The 24,009-nt window shown below is 44.7% G+C and overlaps 2 protein-coding genes across 2 annotated transcripts in view; both read left to right on the top strand.

Annotated features, from left to right (window-relative positions):
- Positions 1–24,009, top strand: part of LOC148342366 (uncharacterized) — a 157,941-nt gene that overhangs the window by 102,964 nt on the left and 30,968 nt on the right. The gene's annotated exons all lie outside the window — the stretch shown is intronic.
- Positions 1,147–19,244, top strand: LOC148342367 (uncharacterized). Its single transcript, XM_088286043.1, has 4 exons — positions 1,147–1,151; positions 1,206–1,339; positions 12,730–14,279; positions 19,176–19,244. Exons 1-4 carry the CDS (start codon positions 1,147–1,149, stop codon positions 19,242–19,244), a joined length of 1,758 nt encoding a protein of 585 aa, XP_088142169.1.

The raw sequence follows: 24,009 nt of genomic DNA, 5'->3' as shown, positions 1-24,009 counted from the left end.
TGCAATGCGCCCGCTTAAGATGGAACTGGATGGACGGAACCTCCACCACCCCCTCCTGGGATGGAAACAGCGGAGGCTGGTAGCCATAGGCGGTCATGAAGGGAGAGCGCTCCGTGGCAGACGAGACCAGCGTGTTGTGCGCATACTCCACCCATGGCAGATGGTTGGCCCACAAGGATGGCCGATCGAGACACATCCACCGCAGAGCAGCTTCCAGGTCCTGATTTGTCCTTTCAGACTGTCTATTGGACTAAGGGTGGTACCCGGATGACAGGCTTGACGTAGCCCCCAGGGACCGGCAGAATCGCTTCCACACCCGGGACACGAATTGTGGGCCTCGGTCGGACACCAAGTCCGTCGGGATTCCGTGAAGCCTAAAAACATGAAGCACAAGCAGGTTGGCCGTCTCTAGGGCAGACGGAAGCTTAGGCAAGGCGACGAAGTGAGCAGACTTGGAGAAGCGATCCACAATGGTGAGTATGACGGAGTTGCCCCGAGAGGCAGGCAGACCCGTGACAAAGTCCAGGGCTATGTGTGACCAAGGTCGTGGAGGTATTGGCAAAGGGTGCAGAAGCCCCGCTGGAGGCTGATGCGTTGCTTTACTCGATGCACAGATGAGCCCGAGGGTACGACGAACCCCGGGATGGCATGCCACCTTGGAGGATTGGCCCCACTTTAGTACTTCTGTGCGAAGTTGGGCCGGCACAAATAACCGGCCCACTGGGCACCCGGACGGGTTGTTGGCATCGTCCTGTGCCCCTTGGATTTGTTGCTCTATCTCCCACTGCAAGGATCCCACCAAGCAATGGTCTGGCACCAGGCTGTCAGGTCCCGGCCTTTCCTCCACTGGATCATGGATGCGTGACAGGGCGTCCGGCTTGGTGTTTTTGGACCCAGGGAGATATGTTAAGGTGTAATTGTATCGGCTGAGGAGCAAGGACCAACGTGCTAGGCGAGGATTAAGTCTTTTTACAGTCCGGATGTATGAGAGATTCTTATGGTCAGTGTACACGGTGAACGGTTCTATGGAGCCTTCTAGCCAGTGTCTCCATTCTTGAAGCGCGAGGACCACCGCCAACAGTTCCCGATTCTCCACATCGTAGTGGCCTCAGCCGGACTGAGCCGGCGGGATAAGAAGGCGCAGGGATGGAGTCTCTGGTCGACTGGAGAACGCTGAGATAGCACCGCCCCCACTCCTGAATCAGAAGCGTCCACCTCTACAACAACAGGAAACTCAGGGTTTGGGTGACGCAATATAGGCGGGTTGGTGAAGGCTCGTTTGAGGCCACGGAACGCGGTTTCAGCCCTTTGATCCCAGATAAAGATTGTCTTGACGGATGTGAGACGAGTGAGGGGTAATGCTTGGTGACTGTAATTCTAAATAAAGCGGCGGTAAAAATTCGCGAAACCCAGGAAACGCTGCAGCTGTTTAGGGTTAGTGGGTGTCGGCCAATCTACCACAGCGCGGGTCTTGGCCGGATCGGCCTAATTCTTGTGTAACTCACACTTCTCCACCTTGACGTACAACTTGTTTTCAAGTAAACGTTGCAAGATGGCCGGGACGTGTCGTTGGTGTTCTCCACGGAATTCAAGAAGATTAAAATGTCATCAAGAGAAACAAAACAACAGACGTTCAACATATCTCTTAAGACGTCATTGATTAGTCTCTGAAAAACTGCGGGGGCATTGGTCAATCCGAAAGGCATTACCAAATATTCAAAATGCCTAAAGGACGTCTTGAAGGCTGTCTTCCATTTATCCCCCTCGCGTATTCTCACCAAATGGTAAGCACTTTGTAAATCTAATTTGGAAAACACTGTTGCTGATTGCAACGGAGCAAAAGCAGAGTCCAGCACCGCAAGTGGATAGCGATTTTTAACCGCAATGTGATATCGTTCAGACTCTTGTAGTCCACACAAGGGCGTAATGTCTTATCCTTCTTTTCTACAAAGAAAAATCCATATCCCACCGGGGATTTTGAAGGCTGAATCAATCCCACCGCAAGGGAGTTGGTGATATATTCTTTCATTGCTGTTTGCTCGGGCTGGGATACTTATACAGGCGAGCAGAAGGAAGGGTCGAGTTCGGAAGGAGCTCGACGGCGCAATCATATGGAAGGTGCGGGGGTAAGGATTGAGCCCTATCTTTGCTGAAAACGGAGCGGAGGTCATGATAAACTTCAGGAACATTATCTAAGCAAATAATTTCAAGTGGCGTGGCACGGGTACTTAGTCCTTCTTCCACTGAGCGTAAACAATGGGCATAATAATAAGGGCTCCAATTTTCAAAAGACAGCCTACCCCAATCTATTACCGGTTTGTGAGACCTCAACCAGGGTAACCCAAGAACAATTGGGGCTGCTCTGGAGGGCATGACAAAAAAAGGACCATTTCTCTACGTGGTTACTTGATAATTTTAAGGTTAACGTTTGCGTTACCTGTTTAATATCCGCCAGGAGTCGCCCGTCGAGATCGCAAACTCTCTCGGGTTTTCCTAATTCTCTGACAGAGCAACCTAATTTAGCGACCAACCCGGAGTCAATGAAACAATCATCCGCTCCCGAATCAACGAGGGCACGAATGTGGATACTAGTACTTAGTCCAATAATTTCCCCGTCCATCTCAAGTCTTTTAGTGTCCCCAGGTCGTATGTCCATTTGTCCTCTGACCTCGAGGCTTGAGTTCTCTTCCCCGGAGTCGGGGTGCTCGAGGTGGCGGATAGCCGACTTACAGAATTATCCTTGCTTCTGTGGTGGTGCCCGGCGTGAGGGTCGTGTCGGACATGAAGACACCCGGTGGCCCAGTAAGCCGCAGTAGAAGCAAGACCCCGACCTGAGCCATCGCTGTCGTTCCACCGCATCCAGCCGACCTCCTACCAGCTGCATAGGTTCATCAGAAGGAAGAGGCACTAGGACCCGGGGGTGCGCTGGCTCAGTGTGAAGCTGCTCTGCTCCTCTCTCTCGGATTCTCTCTCTCAGATTCTCTCTCTCAGGCGTTTGTCCGGACGGATCGCCAGGCTGATGAGCTCCTCCAGTGATGCCGTAACCTCGCGGACGGCGAGCTCATCCTTTAAAGCCGAGTTTATTCCTCGGCGGAACACGGTTCGTAAGGCACAGTCATCAAAACCACTTTCCGCCGTGCAAATGCGTAAAGAAATGGAATAGTCGGCCACCGATCAGCTGCCCTGAGTGCAATCTAACAGTTCACCTCCAGCCTCCTTTCCCTCAACTGTGTGATGGAATGCCCGCTGAAACTCAGCCAGGAAAGCAGGGAAAGAAGACCGGAGGTCTGGTCGGGCATTGCTCACAGCCATGGCCCAAGCACTAGCTTGGCCAGTCAATAGACTCATCATAAATGCTACCTTGGTGCTGTCAAGAACATTCGTGAGGGGCTCTTGATCGAAATTTAACCTACATTAATGAATAAACTCCCCACAAAGGCCAGGTTCCCCCCCATAATGGGAGGGGTGAGGTAAATTTGGCTCGCGACTGTGGTAGCCGGGCGGGAGAGCTCCGGTCGCAAAGGCAATCGGGTCGGAACCCGAGACAGTGCGTGACAGCAGGCTACCTATGCGGGCATCGAAATTCTCAAAACGGTGGGCCAGCTGGCCAACTGCGTTGCGGGGGTCCGCAAGCTCAGTCTCCTGCTGTCCCACCAATCGTCCTTGGCTGGCCAGAGCCTTGTAAATCTTCTCTGTGTCCGCAGAGTCCATGGTCGGAATATTTTGTTATGGTATTTTCCATCACAGCTGGAAAATAGGATCAGGACTCTTCAAGCGCAGACACAGAGAGATGAATTTTAACAAAGATATTTATTTTTACAAAAACAGGAACACTATATATATATAAAATCATACGCAATACCGACAAAGTGCAACTAAAGACGCGAGTGGAAAAACTGACACCAGGGGAATAGCGACGGGAACGAAAAAGGCTTGCAAAAGGCAAGGAACAAAATGAACAAAAATCGCTTACCACAGAAGGGCAAGGAAAACCAATTGATGAGCGAGCTCAACCGAGAAAATCAATAAAAGAAAACGGAAACACTAACAATGAACGGGAACAAGTTACACGGAATGCAATAACGAGGTCTCTAGAATTCACAACTTGGGACATGAGCAAGAGGAATATTCCGACGCTGAGTAGTCAGCGTGGAGTGTTTAAATAGTGCAGTAATCAATGACTTGACGAGTGACAGGTGCGTGGCTGGTGGGCGCGTCTCTCCAGCCATGACGACATGAACAGGAACAAGCGCTGGAAGGAAACGCCCCCACTCCAGCTGGGCAAACACAAAACAAAAACATGACAGGACAAAACGGACCATGACACAAAGGGATTAGGTTTTTGGGAAAGGTTTTAATTGAAACATTTTATGATCATGTTTAAAGAAAGTCTTTAGAACAGGAGATGTCTAGCAATTGATGAGAGGTTTGCCAAGTATAAAGTTGGATTAAATAGTTCGGCAGCTGATTTATTAACTGATGTGTATCAAATGTAACAAAGGTGGACGACAGATGTTTTATGACTATGCGACACCAGCCCTGACATGACGACTTTTAAGGGCCAAGACAGCATTCCATAAATACCAGAATGCTAACGTCCACATCTATGAGCTGTTTGACGTCACAGGTGCAGGATCGTCAGCCACGTCCAGGAGGAACAGGAGAAACTACATCGCGGGGACTGAATGGGAAAATCAACAGACCCACAGTTGTAAACTTTGGCATACTCTGGCTAAATTGAGGCAAAATTAAGGAACTGCCAGCACAAATCTCAGTGTAATCAAGGCGGACGCGCCGAGGGAGGGGTCTTTGTGTGGCATTGGAAAGTACATTTTTGGTGAATGAAAGTGTGACAGAAAAAGTGTCTATGAGGTTTGAGAGAATGTTTAAGGGACGGGCCTCAGGAAAGAAACCTGATTGAGGGCACCGGTAAGCCCGAACAGCACGTAGGATGCAATGGACGGACAGGCCTGATCAACCTGAATCCCTATTGCACTCCCAAGTACTGATTTTCAAATTGCTATTGGAGGCAGATTGGACGAATTAAATTCATGCATCAAGTGAATGATTGATTGACGTTAATACACAAAATGTATGCAAAACTGAAAGTGTCAGAATGGAGGTAATTTACCCCTACTCGCTTGCAAGTGCCACTCCTCCAGTTCTCTCCACAGGTTTGAGGTGACATGTGACCTGTGTGACCAGAAGGCCAGAGAACGCTTCAAAAAGCGCCGCATCACGCCCATCCCGGAGGTTCTCCTCAACAAGGAAGGAGATATAAGATATTGTAATTTAGGGTCCACAAAAACAGATTAAGATATAGTTGTCGCTTTAGCCTGCTCATGTGCCTCGCAGGTTTTATTATTCACATTGGGTGCGCGACTAGATAACACACACCCAGTCCAGGATAGGGCAAAATTTTGGTGTATTGTTTAGACTTTTCCATAATATACGGCACCACAGCGGTGATACTTGAAGTTAATTTCAGTTAAGGGGGCGGTGGCGCTGTTTTTATGAAAAAAAATACTCATTTAACGCAGGCACGAGCATTTGGGATGCCGCGGTCCACCGTCCACTACATCATCCACCGGGTCACTGGGGAAGTGGTGGCTCTTCGCCACAGAGTCATCCACTTCCCCAACACTGCAGGAGACCTTCAGGCAGTGACCCAGGCATTTGCAGGGCTGGCGAAGCACCATGCATTTGCAAAAGTTGCTGGAGCAATAGATGGTTGTCATGTCCGAATCAAGCCTCCAAGTGACCTTGATGGTCATGACTTATAAGAACCGCGAGCTTTTCAGCAGCATAATTATGCAAGCTGTGTGTGACCATCAGAGTCGCTTTCTGGACATCTACATGGGCTGGCCTGGATCAGTCCACGACTCCAGGGTCCTCCGCCACAGCCCCCTTTACCAAAGAGGGCTGTATCCTCCTCCAGGGCACTTCATATTGGCAGATGGAGGGTACCCGTACCACACGACCACTCCCCGTCATCACTCCTTACAAGCGGCCGGTGCAGGGTGTGTGGGCCCGGCGCTTCAGAATGATGAAGGTGAGATTCCGGGCCATCTTTTTCCACACCCTGGAGGTGCACCACACCTTTGGCACAAAATAATCTTTTACTGAATCATCAAAGAGCACAGACACACAAACATGGCAAAATATGAGAAGATGGAAAAATAGATTCATATACAATGTAATGAATGGTTAATAAATCTATCCCATCTTTTGGAGTGAGATGGCAGCCATCAATTGCCCCAGCCACCCCTGCAAACCCCCACGTAATGGATGATGTAGTGGACACTGCAACCGGTATGATGCCCCACTTCAAGTCACGAGAGGAAGATCAGGACTCTTGCTCGTGCCCCATCCATGTCATGGGTCCTGGAAGAAAGGTTCCATCCATGCTCCAAATGAGTCCCTGCTCAGGCGAAAATTGGCAAAACAGCACTGACACACTCAGGTTTATCCTGCAACAGTTCTGAACTGGGAAATGCCTTTTTATTTTCTGTGAATAGTTACTGTGAATTATAATGTATGTCTTGTTTGTCCACCAGTTTTTCAATAAATTAAATTTGTAAGCAAAACAGACATGGTGGAGTCTTCATATTATTGTAAAAGTTTTGGTCTTTCACAAACCTGGGCTTTTTCACTTTTGTCTGAAGAAGCTGATCTCAAGATGTGACTGGGATACGAACTAGTTCATCTGTTTTAAAAGTACCCCGGTTTTTGTTTACTCTTAAATGAATGTTATCTAAATTCAGTCTTGAACACCAAGCATATTTCACTCATTTTTTATTTTGATCTATCAACTTTTCCATCAAACTGAAAAACCTTTCAAATGTCTCCCTCCTCTCAGTTGCCCTTCCCTCCTCTGCCAACCTCTGTCTCTCCAATTCCTGTCTCCGCATTGCTAAATCGAGTCTGTAAAGTCTGATAATTTCATCCTCTGTCCTTCGCTTTCTCCCTCTCTGTCGTTGCTCCGGCTGTTGGCCTCGCTCTTCTTCTTCTACTTCTTCTTCTTCTTCCTCCTCCTCCTCCTCTTGCATCACCCTGGCCCGACTTGGCCCTGGTATTTCTTCAGGGATGGCCTGACTTGGCCCTGGTCTTTCCTCAGGGATGGAGGCAATTAGGACAGGGGGGATGATGGACGGTCTCTGTCCGAGCGCTCCATCCATAAGTTCGAACCAGGGCCAAAAGTATCGGCAGTAGCTCTCCCTGCCACCCTTCGCCAGTCCCTGGGTTTTTGCAATCCTTTATATGAAAAAAGATAAAACAATCATATCTTCATTTTCACACACAAGAAAAAAAAATGTGGACTTCCATACTTTATACTTCATTTTTAAATTATCCCATTTTTTTTTGCCTGCAGGGGCGTCACTTTGCCCTGCAGCTCGAGCTTTTCCACGATGGTCCTGTATTAAATAAATAAAAATGCATGCAAAAATAAAGGATGAAAAAAAGGGTAAAAAAAGATGCAAACATTAGTCAGAAATCCTGGTGTTATGGGTAACATGCAGATTATATTATTCATTAATATCAGTAATTGGGGAGCACATTGTCGGGGGTACATGGAATTTATACAGGGCACATTCTGTGCTAGAATAAACAGCTGCGTGTTAGCGCAAATCTAATTCAAACACAAATAGCTGATGAATGGAATAAAATTGCTATAGTGGGTCTCGCCATTCTTATGCGTTTTCTTTTTGATATTTTGAGTTTAAATGGATGAAAATAAATAAGACAATAACCCGTCAAATATTTTTCCCGCTAGAAATTGTATTTTTGCCTCCATGCTGTGGCTGCGGAGAACTTGGCCCCCGTAAAGAGGCCGTCGTACTCCCCGCGCAGCTTGATCAGCGCGGTCATCTCCTTGCTCCCTAAAGCATAAGGAAAAGATTAAATAAAATAATGCTAACATGCAGAAATAAGGCAATTCAAATGTTTCAGCCGTACCTCCTATGCAATAGTTCTTAGAGCTACATTAGTTATATTTGGCCGATATCGCAACTAATAAAATTATCTTAATCTGGAGCTAATTATCCAAACACTGCTGCCCAATATTTCTCATGAGTGCTGTCTTAATATTACATATAAATAACTTGTACTTACTTCTGAAAGTGCACTCGGATGAGGCGGAACACGTGGCTTTGGTAGTTTGCATCTTGCGAGTGTAGAACGGCGTAGAGGAAGAGCGAGGATTTTAAGGCTGCGAAGGTTGCATTCTCGTAGCCTTCACTCAGGGCCCGTCTCCATGGAAACTCCATGGAAACGAGGACAGATTATAAGGCTAGTTCTCGGAGGCCGCGTGAATTTGGACACTTGCGTAAAGTGTATATATGCAGGGTTCGCGGTTAACTTTAAAAACTGCTTGCCCATAGGGCAAGTGTCACTAAAATTTGACTTGCCCGAGTGGCCAAATTACTTGCCCGACTTGGGCAAGTGACAATTTTTTTTCTCTAAGAATAAAATGTTTATGGTTGTAAAATGTGCGCCACAAATGTAAATAAACATATAATCTGATAAACACAAATTAATCTGAAACCCTACTCACAACAGCATGTATCATCCTGTGCAGTTATTGAAAATGTTAATTGTAGTTTTAATAATTAACAAATCTGCATGTTAAATTGGGAAAATGATATTACAGCAATCCAGATGATCAATTTTAAGTCCAGGAGAGCCTATTAATTGAGGAATCACATGAGTAAATTATGAGTGTGGGAAATTTGTGTATTCCTTTAAGACCAGTGCCTGTGGCGCTGCGTCCATAAATTTCAAAGCATAAACAGAACACAGTCACTGACACTATGTCAGGTCACATCATGGAGCTAATGAATTAACAGCCAATAATCAAATATTACTCCCTTCCTTACTCGCAACTGAATTGTCTACTTAAAAATATTCGAGCTATTTTAGTCATGTCAGAGGAATCAGAAATGTTTGGATTTGAACGAACTCGTCGCTACTTGTAAACATGCGCAGAAGGTAAGAAAACCTCTGGCTGTCAATTTTCGGCCGAAATATCGTCGGTTTTTGTTGTGTTTTTCAAACTTCAAATGAGGATGCAACTACAGCGAGTTCCAATACTGCGGGATTTATTGACGTCCACTTCAACTCGACATTCACTGAACTAACTGATCCCCGTAGCGCCCGCCCATTGCCCCCGATAAGGCCAATGGACCAAACCACAACATAAGGGGGTGTCTGGGTTAAACCATCACCATACAGTGCACACAAACGGATCACACCGCAGTTTTCGTCGAAATTAAAGATATTTTGCTGCTTTAAAAAATGCTTGCCCGGTCGGGCAAGTTGCCCATAATTTTACCTTGCCCGTGGCCAAATTTCACTTGCCCCGGGCAATCGGGAAGCGGTTAACCGCGAACCCTGGTAACAGAAGTAGGGGTGGTTATAGAGATGGGTTGTGAGTGGGACGTGCTTTTGCTGTGGGGTGTGGGGTGACTGGGTGATGAGCGGTCCAAACCGAGCCACTTCCTGAAATGTGCCATCCTGTGGTCCAGTGCCATGCCTGTCACAAAGAGCTCCACTAGCACAGGGGCGCCACCGCTACCCCCTCCTCCGACAACGCTTCTGTGGCTTCCAAATGCACACTTGACGCCTCAACCCGATTGGGACCACATTCCACGATAGGGGTGCCCGCGGAGCCTCAGCATTCAAGGACCGGCAAGTCTTAGCATTCCGATGACGTTTGATGGACAACAGTTTTAGATGGTGGAACAAGATATTCCACGCTTTGCAAGCTCCCTCTGCATATCCCAATGAGCAACAATACTGTCATGCTTGTGGGACTCTTGAGATTGGCCAAGTCACTGCCGTGGACCGAACCCGCATCTGTGAAACACTGGAATTCGAGTGGGACTGAATTTCCAGAAGGGACTGAATTTGACTGTGCACATCCGGCGGGGGAAGCATATGTTGTCCTCCGTTCCAGTCGACTGGGCAGCTCTGAGACCAGGGTCTCCATCCTCCCGCTGCTGGTACGTCTTGTTCCTGCTCTGGTTTGCCCGGTGAAGCCGCCTCCACCCCTTCAAACCACCAATTGGTCCTTTGCATTGAACACGGAGTTCTGATGATTTGGTTTGTCAGGATGCATTCACCCAATTTCGAGGGTCAGAAGTGCATCTGGCATTAGGATTATGTATTTGTGATGTCTACCGGTGCTGCCTTGCATGTGTGCCTTGCCCCAGAGCAGAGGAAACGGTATGAATTGTCTATGTTCGCTGAGCCACAAATCACATTAACTATGGGTGCGCATCATCATAGTCTAGATTTCGGCCCATTGGTGAAGACGGTTGGCAGAGTTAATTTTAGATGTCGAATACTCCATGTCACTAGCAGGAAGTGGTGTTCCAGCACCCATTACGAATTCCTCTGTTATGGAACATTTTCAGAATTTCTCGACACTATGGTAGACAGTGAATGGGTCACTCTGAAGCGAAAGCTCTGTTTGCGTCTCTGCCAGAGGGGTCGTGGACCCGGGGTCTGACTGATGTGCTCTGCTCCACAGCTTCTCCAATTTGTTTTTGCTATATCTGTGAAAGTTTTTATATTATTGTGAAAGAAATTAAGTTTGTCATGTCATCATGTTTCAAAACTATGCTTACGGGTTAATAGAAGGTCACAAAAACATGGACCTCTTAAACAGGAAAACGTGAGTTCAGTGGTAACAGAGTTGTGTCTATGCTGGCAGTTTAGCAGGAAGCCACAAAAACAGATGCCCGTCTTGAACCGTGTTTAACTGGAAACCGTTTAGCTCGCATTGAACAGAATTGTGACCCAAACATGTCTTGTAAGCTGAAACCGTTCGAACAACAGGAAGCGTGTGGATGGGTGTGATAGAGTCAAAGTGTTAATGTTTTTCCATTCTTTATGAGTTTGCATATTCAAATTGCTTTGCTGTGCTTCAATAAAACGCCACACAGGAGCGGGAACGCTTTTCTCTTTGGCGGACTGCTCCTCGCAAGTGACAGACAATCTTGGCTGGGTGAATCATTTATGAAGGCTTGTCTCGTTTTTGACAAAAACTCTGACATATCTTGTTCAAGCAATTCCTTATGGAAGGAATTCTGCCTGACTCTAAAAAATGTGCACACTGCAGCGAAAACATCAATGGCGGTTGATCAATTTTAGTGGATAAAATATTATTTTTTTTAAAATCAAGTACGTATTAGTCTTATTTATGAACTTTGTACTGGCTTGGTCGGGTGAGAGTCAATGAACCTCGGGTGGCCCTGCACTGTTTTGTGCACGTGTGCATAGTTTCACCTCATCCAAACATTTAAAATACATTTAATGCATCCATCCAGGGTTGCACGGATCTCATCAGTGAACAAGCGCATGCTGCAAGGAATGCATCTGCATCTTTGGCCTACTATGGGCTTAAAAAGGGAGAACGTCACAACCCCCTTTTCTACCAACAAGGCCAGGAACATTTTGTTCCTGGTAATAAAGTTCCTGTGGCCCAGGTGGTTTGCATCTCCCCCGCAACTCAAAGTTCTTGATAATTTTTTGCAAATGATAATGATGTATCAATGGGAGGTGTTGTGTTACTTTGTTACTCATTACTGACACCCTATGGCTGTTAAGCATCATTGCAGTTCCAAAATAATTCAGTGAACTCTTAAAATATTTTGGTGTATCTTAGTCGAATTTGAATACATATTGGATAACTTTAAAATATACAGTCATTATTCAAATATGTCAACACGAAAGTCAGAGTGAAAGTGTTGTTGCTTAATGCTTATGTGTAAGAACTTTTACTCTTCAAACGTAATTTTGTTTTAAAATTCATTTAAAAACAGAAATTTTATAAAAATAAAAAGGGTAATGTCGGAACTTACTCGCAGGATAAATGTCATTTTGGGTAAAAAAAAAAACCCAAACGTAAATCATGCAATAAATAGCGACTATGATGCCTTTAATTCTTTTTGGTATCCAGATTATAATGGAAGCAAAAAGTACCCACGATGAAACTATCTATAAATGCAAAAAGAAATACTTGAAAACATATTTCACTTGAACGATTCCTATTTTATCAATGACATTATGTTGCGATGGCCCCCATTAATAAGTTAGGGTCCCACAACAGGTGTTCCTTCAGACGCACACAATAGCCTGTGTGTGCTGACTTCAGCTCGCTTCCATAAACGTCTGTGACTATGTCAGGAATGAAATCGGGCATCAGCCGCAACGTGCTTCCTTTTTAAATGCTTGTTTATCACAGTTCTGCTGCTAAAGGGAGGTTTACATCGTAGGACGTAATTTTGTAAAATGCCCCCATGGTCCGGTCCAAATCGGGGTCGCACGCATTGCTCCGTATGCGACAGGCACAAGTCAAGATAGCACGGTAGAAATATAAGACAAAGTTGCCGCCTGAGCTTTGACTTGACCAAACCAAATTTGTCTTTTTGTGTCCTACAGACGTCAGTGAAAACGATCTCCGTTCTGTGAAAGAGGAGCCAGACTTGACTCACATCAAAAAGGAGGAGGAGGAGGAGGAGATCAACAAGTCACCAGTGAACGTTGTCCTTATAAAGACTGAAGATGAAAACAAGGATGAGAGTGAGGACAACGGAGGGGCGGAGCCTACAAGCATCAGCTCAAGTCATCACATGACAACAGAAGGTGATGAAGACCACCGGGGGCCATCACAAGCACATAATGAGGGCACATTATCAGACGCTCATGACAATGATGATGATGAAGATGATGATGATGATGGGCAAGCCAAAGGTGAAAGGGCATGTCACACTGACTCATTCACTTCAAAGCTGTCTTTAAAAGGGCACAGAAAAACACACAGTGGTGAAAAACCTTTTTCCTGCTCGGTTTGTGGCAAAATCTTCTCTCAAAAGTCTCATTTAGTAAGGCACACAAGAACGCACAGTGGAGAAAAACCTTTTTCTTGCTCTGTTTGTGGCAAAAGCTTCTATCAAAAGTCAAGTTTAAAAAGGCACACAAAAACACACGGTGGTGAAAAACCTTTTTCCTGCTCAGTTTGTGGCAAGAGTTTCTCTCAAAATTCAAGTTTAACATACCACATAAGAATACACAGTGGAGAAAAACCTTTTTCCTGCTCGGTTTGTGGCAAAAGCTTCTCTCAAAAGTCACATTTAGTAAGGCACACAAGAACGCACAGTGGAGAAAAACCTTTTTCTTGCTCAGTTTGTGGCAAAAGCTTCTCTGGAAAGTCTCATTTAGTAAGGCACACAAGAACGCACAGTGGAGAAAAACATTTTTCCTGCTCAGTTTGTGGTAAAAGCTTCTCTCAAAACTCAACGTTAACAAGCCACGCAAGAACACACAGTGGAGAAAAACCTTTTTCCTGCTCAGTTTGTGGCAAGAGTTTCTCTCAAAATTCAGGTTTAACATACCACAAAAGAATACACAGTGGAGAAAAACCTTTTTCTTGCTCAGTTTGTGGCAAAAGCTTCTATCAAAAGTCAAGTTTAAAAACGCACACAAGAACTCACAGTGTTGAAAAATCTTTTTCCTGCTCAGTTTGTGGAAAATGCTTCTCTCAAAAGGCAAATTTAACAGAACACGGAAGAACACACACTGGAGAAAAACCTTTTTCTTGCTCAGTTTGTGGCAAAAGCTTTTCTTTTAAGTCAAGTTTAAAAAAACATAAAATATTACACACTGGAGGAAAACCTTTTTCATGCTCAGTTTGTGGAAAATGCTTCTCTCAAAAGGCAAGTTTAACAGGACACACAAGAACACACAGTGGAGAAAAACCTTTTTCCTGCTCAGTTTGTTGCAAGAGTTTCTCTCAAAGGTCTCATTTAATAATTCACACAAGAACACACAGTGGTGAAAAACCTTTTTCCTGCTCAGTTTGTGGAAAATGCTTCTCTCATAAGGCAAATTTAACAAGCCACACAAGAACACACACTGGAGAAAAAACATTTTCCTGCTTGGTTTGTGGTAAAAGCTTTTCTCTAATATCAAGTTTAAAATACCACACAAGAATACACAGTGGAGAAAACCCTTTTTCCTGCTCAGTTTGTGGAAAGAGTTGCTCTCGAAAGTCTCATTTAATAATTCACACAAGAACACACACTGGAGAAAAACCATTTTCCTGCTTGGTTTGTGGTAAAAGCTTTTCTCTAAAATCAAATTTAACAAGTCACACAAGAAAGCACAGTGGTGAAAAACAATTTTCCTGCTCAGTTTGTGGAAAGAGTTTCTATCGTAAGTCGCTTTTAACGAGCCACACAAGAACACACACTGGAGACAAGCCATTCAGTTGCAGCGTTTGTGCTAAAAAATTCTTCACTAAACGTACTGCTGCGAGACACGATTGTGCTGGTGAGAAAAGCAGCGATCCTTGAAGCTTAAAAAAAAGAAAACAAAAAACTGAAGGAACTGACTCTTTGTGGTAAGATGTAAATTTTGATTTTGAATATATGATATATTGAATTTTGCAAAGCTTTTTTATTGACATTAAGCCAATGTGATCAGTGCCAGAAGAAGCAATGTGTCTGAGTGATGATTTCTTTTGTGATTTTACATCAAGATGGAAATGAAATTAATTGCCTTTGCCTGGAATAACATTTTTTAACATTATGCTTTTCAGTTGTCGTTTTAATCGTACTTAATGGAAAAGGTGTGAGAAGAAACTGTGCTTATGAAATCGTTGCCTTCCACAATCATCAATAAAATCACTTGTTCCACTTGCTCAACTGGCCTTCATTACGCTGTGTGAAAAGCTGAAAAACTGAACTAGTAGTTGAACTATAAAAAGAACAAGAAAGAGAAACGCAAATAGTCTCAGTTTCTCTCAAAGGTTTTGGTATGTCAGGACTTGGCAACTTGATGGCGACTGGAGTCAGCGCTGGTTTTCTCGCTGTGTTTGGCTGGCTCGTATTTGTATGGTCCATTGAACAAAACTCAAACTCTTCAAATATCCCCTCACATACATTTAATATTTCGCTTTCTGAATAAATTTCTGACTTGCTAAATACACTTTCTAGGTTGAGCTCTATCAAGCGTTTGGGGTTTGTTGCTAAACACAATCTCACTTCGGAAAAACTATCATTTTGTCAAATATACCAAATATTTTTTTTCATGCTTTATTATATTTTTTATACATTGGATTATTTTTATAATGAAATAGGAAAATATTAAAATGTAAAATTGGAAACCACATACAGACTTAATTCAATTAACAAATATAGAAACATTTTATAAATATTGAACTATTTGAGAAGAGTCCTGATCTTGAAATAAATATTGAATTATAAAAAATACTAAAAAATTTATTCAATAACCCGACCCCTGATGAGCGGCAGAAAATGGCTGGATGGATGGAATAATTTAAATTGCATACATATTCAAATCAACAAATATGTTAAGAAATATTCAAGTGTGAAATTAAAAGGTTTAAATTAATATTTATATAATTTAACATATTAAAATAATTGAATAAATATTGTAGTATTACATAAGCAAGCTTAAATATAAATTGAAATAAATAAAAAAAAAGTCGTGTATTTTTAAATGGCCTAATCTAGATATGGGATGTTATTCTCTTTATGAAACTATGAAGGGACTGGAGCTCACAGAAGTGACCAGTCTTGGTTCTGAAGTTCCGATGTAACCAGATACTGCCCTGAGAGAAAATAGGCCTGAGCATTGTTTATGGTGGGGGCAATTCTCTCGCCAGGTCAGTGACCTTCCAGGGTATGGAAGTAATTTAAGGTGGTCACGAGTAGACTGGTCGTATCAACGGGGAGACGCATCTGGGGGACCTTTGGAGGGAAATCCCGAAGACTAGCGGGATGGGAATGCATATGCAACAAGGGAAAATTAGATATTCATGTCCTATTTGGGCATTCCCCATAAGAAGGGAATGTCTGAGAGGGGGCTCGCACGTGCGCGGAGCGCACACACGCACACATTCTTTTTCGAACCAGTTCTTTTCCATCACCAATCCAGCCTTGCTCGGCTGCCTCTCCGGAAGGCAGCAAGGACGCACACTTCAAAGACAAAATATACGACATATTGAAAGAAAAACAACACTCAAATATTGAAACAAGTCTAGAATTGAATGAATAAACAACAAAGAAATAAATACCTCCTGGAAAATATCATTACTTATCGGCATTTGTCAAAGCACAACATTTCGATCAGATTGAGTTCTTTCTTGCACATTCTTAAACAATCGTAATTTTTTTTTTTTTACTTTTACTTTTTTAGTTATTTCAGTGCATTTCACACCTGTGCCTTCAGTGAAGTCCTACTTTGTCCTACTTGAGTAAATCCCCATCAAAATATCATCATTTATGACACCACGGCTGGACAAATAATATACAGAAACACACTTACGCACCACTAAGTGAGTGTTGGACGATACAGCTTCTCTTGAAAGGTCTGACTTGAAAATGTCCTTGCAAGTGTATCTGCAATAAAAATCACACTTTTCCCTCCTTCGGCCATTGTGGTTTAAAAAAAGCAAGAATATATTTCAGATTTTCGAACGGCCGCCAATTACGACTTTCGGGTGTGTTGATTCGGCATAGCGCCGCCCCCTTACGAGTGAGTATCCAATCACAAAACGCGTTCATCACCCTCAGCATAAGGCCAGCGAAAAGGCTCACTGTAACCAACTCGTGATCTGATTGGCTATCGCAACCGTCTAACAAATATGAAAGCTCATTGACTTTGACAGAAGAGATGCCCGCAGAATTGCGTCTTAAGGCCTCGGAACGAATAATGCGCGCTCCCCGTATTGTGAAACCTGCCCAGCAACACGAGCGAACGGAATTCTGATTGGATTCAAAACTCTCACCTAAAAATACAACGCTCAGCTATAATATAACATCAATGTGACGATTATTATCATTTTTTTTATTGATTATGTTTGGCCAACAGAGAAGGCCTTGAAGGCCCACCACTGAGTTACTTAATAGCCTAAATTAAACTTTACTTTCATCAATCGAGTTAAAGTTATGCTTTATTGTAGGATTTATGTAATTAATAGTGAAGGATTGTATTACGATTGCTGGCATTATTTTAAACATTTACGGGACAAAAGGTCAATTATGTTATGGTCCGTTTCCGTCATGTCTTGTTTTTGTTTACGTTTGCTCAACGGGCGTGGGGGCGTTTCTTTCCAGCGCATGTCCTGTCATGTCGTCATGGCTGGAGAGACGCGCCCACCAGCCACGCACCTGTCTCTCGTCAACCCACTAATTACGTCACTATTTAAGCCTCCTACGCTGACTACTCGGCGTTGGTTCATTGCCCTTTCTTGGATGTCACTGTTGCCCTTGTTCATTGTCCATGCTCATTGTTCATTTTTCATTGTCACGGTCGCTTATCCCTGGTTTCTGTCCCTGCGTCCTAGTCCAGTTTAGTTCTGCCCAGCCGTGTTTTGTTAGTCGTCGTTGTTTTGCACTTTATTTTTTGTTTGTGCCTAGTACCTTGTTTGCCCTATTTCGTTAATTAAATTCCCTTTAAGTTACCCTTGCCTGACATCCCTTCATTTTGGGTCCTCGTCTACCTCCACCCTCCGATTCCTAACAAATTATTTAATTTAGCAGGTTCATGTTTACTGAATATGTTAAAATAATTGATCAAATGAAAGTAGAAGTACAGTGCATAGATAAGACTGGGATTGTAGTCATGGTGTTTACTGATTCATTATATTATTGTTATCCGTTCCTGCTCGGTTTCCTCCTGACCGTGGTCGGGGGGGACGCAGGGGAGATCCGTCTCCAAGGCCGGTGTTGCCCTGGGATCGTGATCGGCGCACGTCGTCGAAATGCGGAGTCCTCCCAATCAATAATAACACGCCAGCAGGGAGACAGTGTACCTGTAGCCTCACTTTATTGTTTTCATGCTCTCCCCTCTTCCATCTTTTTCTTCCACTTTCTTTTCATACAACACTCGACAAAAACATCCGCCCCCTCCCTCCTCCACGCATGCGCACACCCACACGTCACGCACGCTTGTCACCATAGTCGCAACATTATTCTCATATGCTAAATTTCTCTAACGTAGGGTGGGGGTCTTATGGGTTAAATGTAAGGACTCAAACTTGCACACATAGTATTTTCATGACCCACACTCTCATTCAGAACAAACAGATTCAGTCTGCTCAGGTCAAACTGATCACAAACCAGATAGCACTTCATGGACAAATACGATAAAACACATTCTCCACATAGGCCATAGAACAGGGGTGTCAAACTCCAGTCCTCGAGGGCCGGTGTCCTGCATGTTTTCCATCTCTCCCAGCTGCAACCCACCTGATTCAAATGAGCAGGATACTTATCAGGCTTCTTCAGAGCTTGCTGATGAGCTGATCATTTGAATCAGGTGGGTTGCAGCCGGGAGAGATTGAAAGCATGCAGGAAAGCGGCCCTCCAGGACTGGATCTTGACACCCCTGCCATAGAAGATACAAACATATCAAATTGGGACGTCACAGGGACACGATCAAGAACAAAAAACATAACTATTTGATCTGGGAAAACATACACCACACAATCTGCACACCGACAAGATTACAGGGGAAGGAGAGACGGAGAGACTCCCGCTGTAAATTATGGCAACGAGGCTCTTGTCTTATAACGCGTTTTAATGGCGTTACCACTCCCCACAACTCCCCACTTGCATGAACAATCTCGCGAGACCCCTGCGAGACAATTGTGACACTCAGTTACCGTGAAGGTGCAACACAGTCGCAAATATAAATTTAGCACCATTACATGACATCTCCCCTCTTTTGTGTTATTTTCAATAACATCAAAACAAGCATTTATTTCCCCAACTGGGCTGCAAAATGTAAAAAAAAAAATAAATAGAGATGCCTCTCAGAAATCAAGTTAACCAGAAATATGCACCAATCAAACAAATCCCAACAGCATGAGTAATTTTGGCATCGGTAACAAACAATCCCACTGTTTTCTTCAACAATCTACTTCATTTCCATGCAATTCTCCAATGTATTTTTTTTCCTTTCTACTCCCCTTTTTTTTTTGTATTCCCCCCCCAAAGACCATGAGTCTCAGTCTCACAGGTCAAGTCTGTCAACTGGTTTGCACACCCGTCCAGAACGGGTCACCACCTGAGTAGGTGGGGAAGTCGAGGATGTCGACTCACTCCGGCATACAGAAACGGTGTCGTCTATGCCGGTGTTGACAGGATGGACGTCCGTCAGCTTGTAGTCTTCGGACGCTGCTGGGACTGACTGGGGAACTGGCCCAGGTTTGAGGTGACGGCGGTTCCGCCTCAGTTCTGCTCCTTGTGGTGTCCGTATGATGAAGGACCTAGGTGTTGTACTCTCGCATGAAACCACAGCTGGCAAACACCATGACTTCTCGTGATCCAATTTGGAAAGCACTTGGTCACCTGGACGTAAAGAAGGCAAAGTTCTGGCTCCATGGCGACGGTTGAAGTAGTGAGCCTGTTTCGCCTTTTCCTTCTTATCTGACTCCTCCACAACTGTCCTGCTGGGCCACTTAGGTTTGAGGTTCTCCTCCAGTGTTGGAAGTGTTGTTCTAATTTTTCTCCCCATCCACAGCTCAGCTGGGCTGTAGCCTGTCGTGGAACAGGGAGTAGCTCGATGACACATGAGCGCCATGACAGGGTCCTCCTGCTTCAGGATCCTCTTAGCTGTCTGCACTGCTCTTTCTGCATGTCCATTTCCTTGTGGATGATGAGGGCTGGACGTGTAGTGTTAGAAGCCGAGCTGCTTCGCGAACTCCTTGAATTCTGCACTTGTAAACTGGGGACCATTGTCGCTCACTATCTCACTTGGAATGCCAAATCTAGCGAAAACGGTTTTCAAACTTTTTTATTATTTGTGCACTCGTTGTAGATGGCAGGTGTAATGTTTCAATAAACCTTGAGTAGTAATCCGAGATTACAAGGTAGTTATGTTGTTTAAATTCACAGATGTCCATGGCTACTCTCTTCCAAGGTCGCTCCGGAAGCGGTGTGGATAGGAGTGGCTCCTTTTGTTGAGATCTTCTCATTTCATAGCACACTTGACATGATGCCACGAGCTTACGTATTTCTGATGAAAGTCCGGGCCACCACACGGATGAACCCACTCTCTGTCTACATTTGATGAGGCCTTGATGTCCCTCATGAACTTTCTGAAGTACTTCCCCTCTCATTGATCGTGGCACAACAATCCTACATCCTCTCAGAATTAGGCAATCGTGCACTGACAGCTCTGATTTAACTTGAACATATGCTCTAGCAACTACTGGCCCTTTCCTGATGTGCTCAGGCCATCCTCTTTCTATTAGCCCTGCAACACATTGAAGTTCGGGGTCAGCGGCTGTCGCTACCCTAATTTCATCCAACTTGCCTGTAGATGCCGGGATCCCTTTAAAGGAATGTAAGAGTTGGAGCCTGGCATAGTTCATGGTATGTTGCTGCATCCTGTGTGTGGGGGGTGTGAGACTGTGGAATGCTGGGCGTGTGACTGGTGGAGTGGAACAGAGTAGGGGGTGCGAGAAGGTGCAAGAATGGAATGTTTCAGGACAGATGGTGATAGCCGCAAGGAGGGGGCGAAGACGAGATGAAACATGCACAACTAGGAGGAGCCACCACGTGATTCTTCAGGGGAGAAAGACCAATGAGAGCAAGCTAAAGTTAACTGCAGGATACACATAGCCAATAGAATCATGCCAGGATGCCTTTGTCTCTGTGACCTTTGCATATTGTATAGTATGAATCATTACTGGGCAACTCGGATGAGGAGTACGTCTGCTGGTGGCAACAGAGGCGTACAGAGTTGTATTGAGAGGGACCCGAGACCCAGGTGCATGTAGTAGTTTTGTGTATTAGGAATAAATCCACTCGTGCGTGAAAATGCCGGCTTCCTGATACCTTTCTATTGCAGAACGAGCGCGCATATTGTTGGATGAGTGAGAGTTGGGTAAGGTCGCAAATTGGAGTCAGATTACTAATTTGAGTTTACATTGGTTTAAAATTCAATTCTAATATTGATTTAAAACTAAATTCCAACCCCTTCCACCACACTAGCCACATAACAGGCCACATCGCTATGCGTTTCGTTTACAGTGTTTACGTTAGGTAGCGGACTGCGTGACGTCGCGTCCGCAACAATCAGGGTTTTCCCAGGACCATATTCTGCGATAGGGTTAAATCTCATTAGTCTCATGAGAAGACGCTGGCAACGCAAGGGTACATTATCCAAGCTTCGATTGTTGATGAGAGGTACAAGCGGCTTGTGATCAGTTACCAACTTGAACTGTTCCAGTCCGTTAAGGTATCTGTCAAACTTCTCGCACGCCCAGACACCAGCCAATGCTTCCTTTTCTATCTGTGCGTAGCGAGATTCTGCATCGCTTAGCCTTCGGGAGCAATAAGCTACAGGTTTCCAGTGATCTCCATGGAGTTGCAGTAACACACCACCCAGTCCATAACTGCTCGCATCAGCCGACACAGCAGTTGGCATCCCCACATTGTAGTAGGCAAGCACCGGTGCAGTTGTTAGCACGTCCTTAATGTTCTCAAAAAGCTGCTTGTTGAGCCTCCAGACCGCATCATTCCTCATAACCTTATGCATTGGCTGACCCACCGTTGAGAGGTTTGGAATATACCTTCCTAGTAGTGATGGGTCCAGCGACACCGAGGCGTCGATGCGCGCGCCGAGCTTCCAGGGCAAACCCCGTGTCGGTGCGCGTACTGCTTTGAGAAAGTCACGTGACCACTACCAGAATCGTGTCGACACAGCGGTCGCGCGCCAAACTGTGTTCATAAGGAAGCGCATCTGTCAACAGGATGGACGCTCAAAACAAGCATCGAGTTATTGGCGCGTTACTTTGCATTAAATATCCGCAAGATGGAAGACGTCACTGTTGATGCTCACTCAGAGGTGCAGCGCTATATGTCCGCAGGACACGTTGCACGTACGGAAGACCCGCTCTTATACTGGAAGTCCATGGAGGCAACGTTCCCTCACCTATTTATATTAGCCACACAGGCGTTGTGCACACCGGCCTCTTCAGTGCCTTGTGAGAGGATTTTCTCAAAGGCGGGGGAAATTGCCTCAAAAAAAGAAATAGACTGAATAACAAAACGCTGGAGAAACTAATTTCTTTTGAATAAAAATCGTTAATTACAATGAGTCCATTGTCATTCACAACACTTTTACTTGGGCATTCAGACAGATGTTCTCTTAATTTATCAACTGCGTCTCGAATATCAAAGATTTTTTTTATGAAATTGCGTGTATGTAAAAATAATGTGAAAGGAAATGCCTAATCAGAATCAGAAATCCCTTTGTCATTGTACTCGAGTGTGCAACGAGATTAGAGAGCTCCCCTCTCCAGTGCAATACAACAATAATTCAGTTAAATATATAAATTAGATAAATAAGAGAATAATTAGTGCGATGGAAAGTAATACGAAATAGGATATATAAAAACACATCACGTCGCTAATCAATGGAATTGGATAAAATTAGTTTGACAGATCAGTGTCAGATGACCCTGTCAAATATTTCCTGCAAGTCCACCAGGTGTCAGTATTCAGCAACACAGTGTCAACACAGTGTCAATACATTGTGTCACTGTGTCGAAACGATACAGGATGCCTCATCTACCCATCACTACTTCCTAGGTAATTGACCATTCCCAATATCCTCTTCAGCTCTTTCAAATCACCTGGTGGCGACAACTGCCGTATAGCCTCCACCTTCTCTGGGTCTGGCCGGATGCCAGACCTGTCGATGAGGTGTCCAAGGAATCGCAGCTGGTTCTGTTTAATTGAACACTTATCTTTGTTGAGCTTCAGGCCAGCAGTCTGGATGCGTTGCATCACCTTCTCCAAGTTGTCGTCGTGCTCCTTCTCAGTAGCCCCGTACACCAGGATGTCATCCATGAAGACCTCAACCCCTTCAAGGCCCTGTAGAGTCTCCATCATCTTCCTCTGGAAGATCTCTGGTGCACTTGTAATTCCAAACGGGAGTCGTTTAAAGTTGAAGCGGCCAAAGGGAGTGATGAATGGAAGAACCCGCTGGCTGCATCCAAGGAAGAAAAGACTGTAGCTCCGCTTAGTTTCGCTATGATGTCATCAGCTGTGGGCAAAATGTATCGTCCTCGTTTAACAGCCTCATTCAGCCTTTTGAGTTCGACACAGATGCGGGCTTTTCCTGTGCTTTTCTTCAGGACTGGCACCATGGGTGCACACCAGTCAGTGGGCTGTGTAACCCTCTCTATTATGCCATTTTGTTCCATCCTCTGTAACTCTTCTTTCACCTTTTGCAGCATGGGCAGAGGAACACGTGTGTATGGCATATGGTTGAGCATTGTCTTTTAATTGTATTCGCACCGGTTCAGTCTTTAAAGTCCCATGTTCACCGTATGCTTGTATGTGACCTCTGTTGGTCACCAACTCATCTATTCGCCTCACCAGGTTCATTTTCACAGACATTGGCCGGCTGAGGAGGTTATTCACCGTGCGACCACGAATAACATAAACTGCGAGAGGGTAGGTTTTGCCTTTATCGGTAACTGTGCTTTGGATCAGACCTAAGCACTGCAATTCACCACCTGGACTATCAAGTGGAATGTCAGCAGGCTGCAATTGTGTTTTGGGGATGAGCGAGCGATAGATCTGTTCGCAGATGACGTTCACGTCTCCCCCTGTGTCAATTTTAAATTCTGCTGGTGTAGATCCCAGCAACAACTTCACGGCCCATTGCTGTGAAGTCCCATTTGCTTTTCTCACTGACCCAAGGAAATACGGTTGCTGTTGCTCCGGTTGCTCTGTGACTTCACTCACCGCCGTTTTTTTATTCCTACACACTCTGCTCCAATGTCCCACTTTGTTGCACGAGTTACATGTGGATTTCTTAGCAGGACATATTTCATCCTTTTTATGCTTGGCTTTCGCACATTTTCCACATTGTGCATAACAGCTCTCCCTCTGCTTGAAGTGTTGCTTGGTACGCTTTTTAAATTTATTGGTCACCTCATGTACCATCCCAGCTGCTTCT

The sequence above is a fragment of the Idiotropiscis lumnitzeri genome, chromosome 2, assembly GCF_059441095.1.
Source record: "Idiotropiscis lumnitzeri isolate Australia: NSW breed Sydney's pygmy pipehorse chromosome 2, RoL_Ilum_1.0, whole genome shotgun sequence".
NCBI lineage: Eukaryota > Metazoa > Chordata > Actinopteri > Syngnathiformes > Syngnathidae > Idiotropiscis > Idiotropiscis lumnitzeri.
This window is presented reverse-complemented; position numbering and strand designations above follow the sequence as displayed.

Coding starts and splice junctions, on each gene's coding strand:
- LOC148342367 (XM_088286043.1), top strand. Junction 1,340..12,729: donor TAAAGATTGTCTTGACGGAT/GTGAGACGAGTG, acceptor ATGATGATGAAG/ATGATGATGATGATGGGCAA. Junction 14,280..19,175: donor ACAAGCCATTCAGTTGCAGC/GTTTGTGCTAAA, acceptor CGGTGTTGACAG/GATGGACGTCCGTCAGCTTG.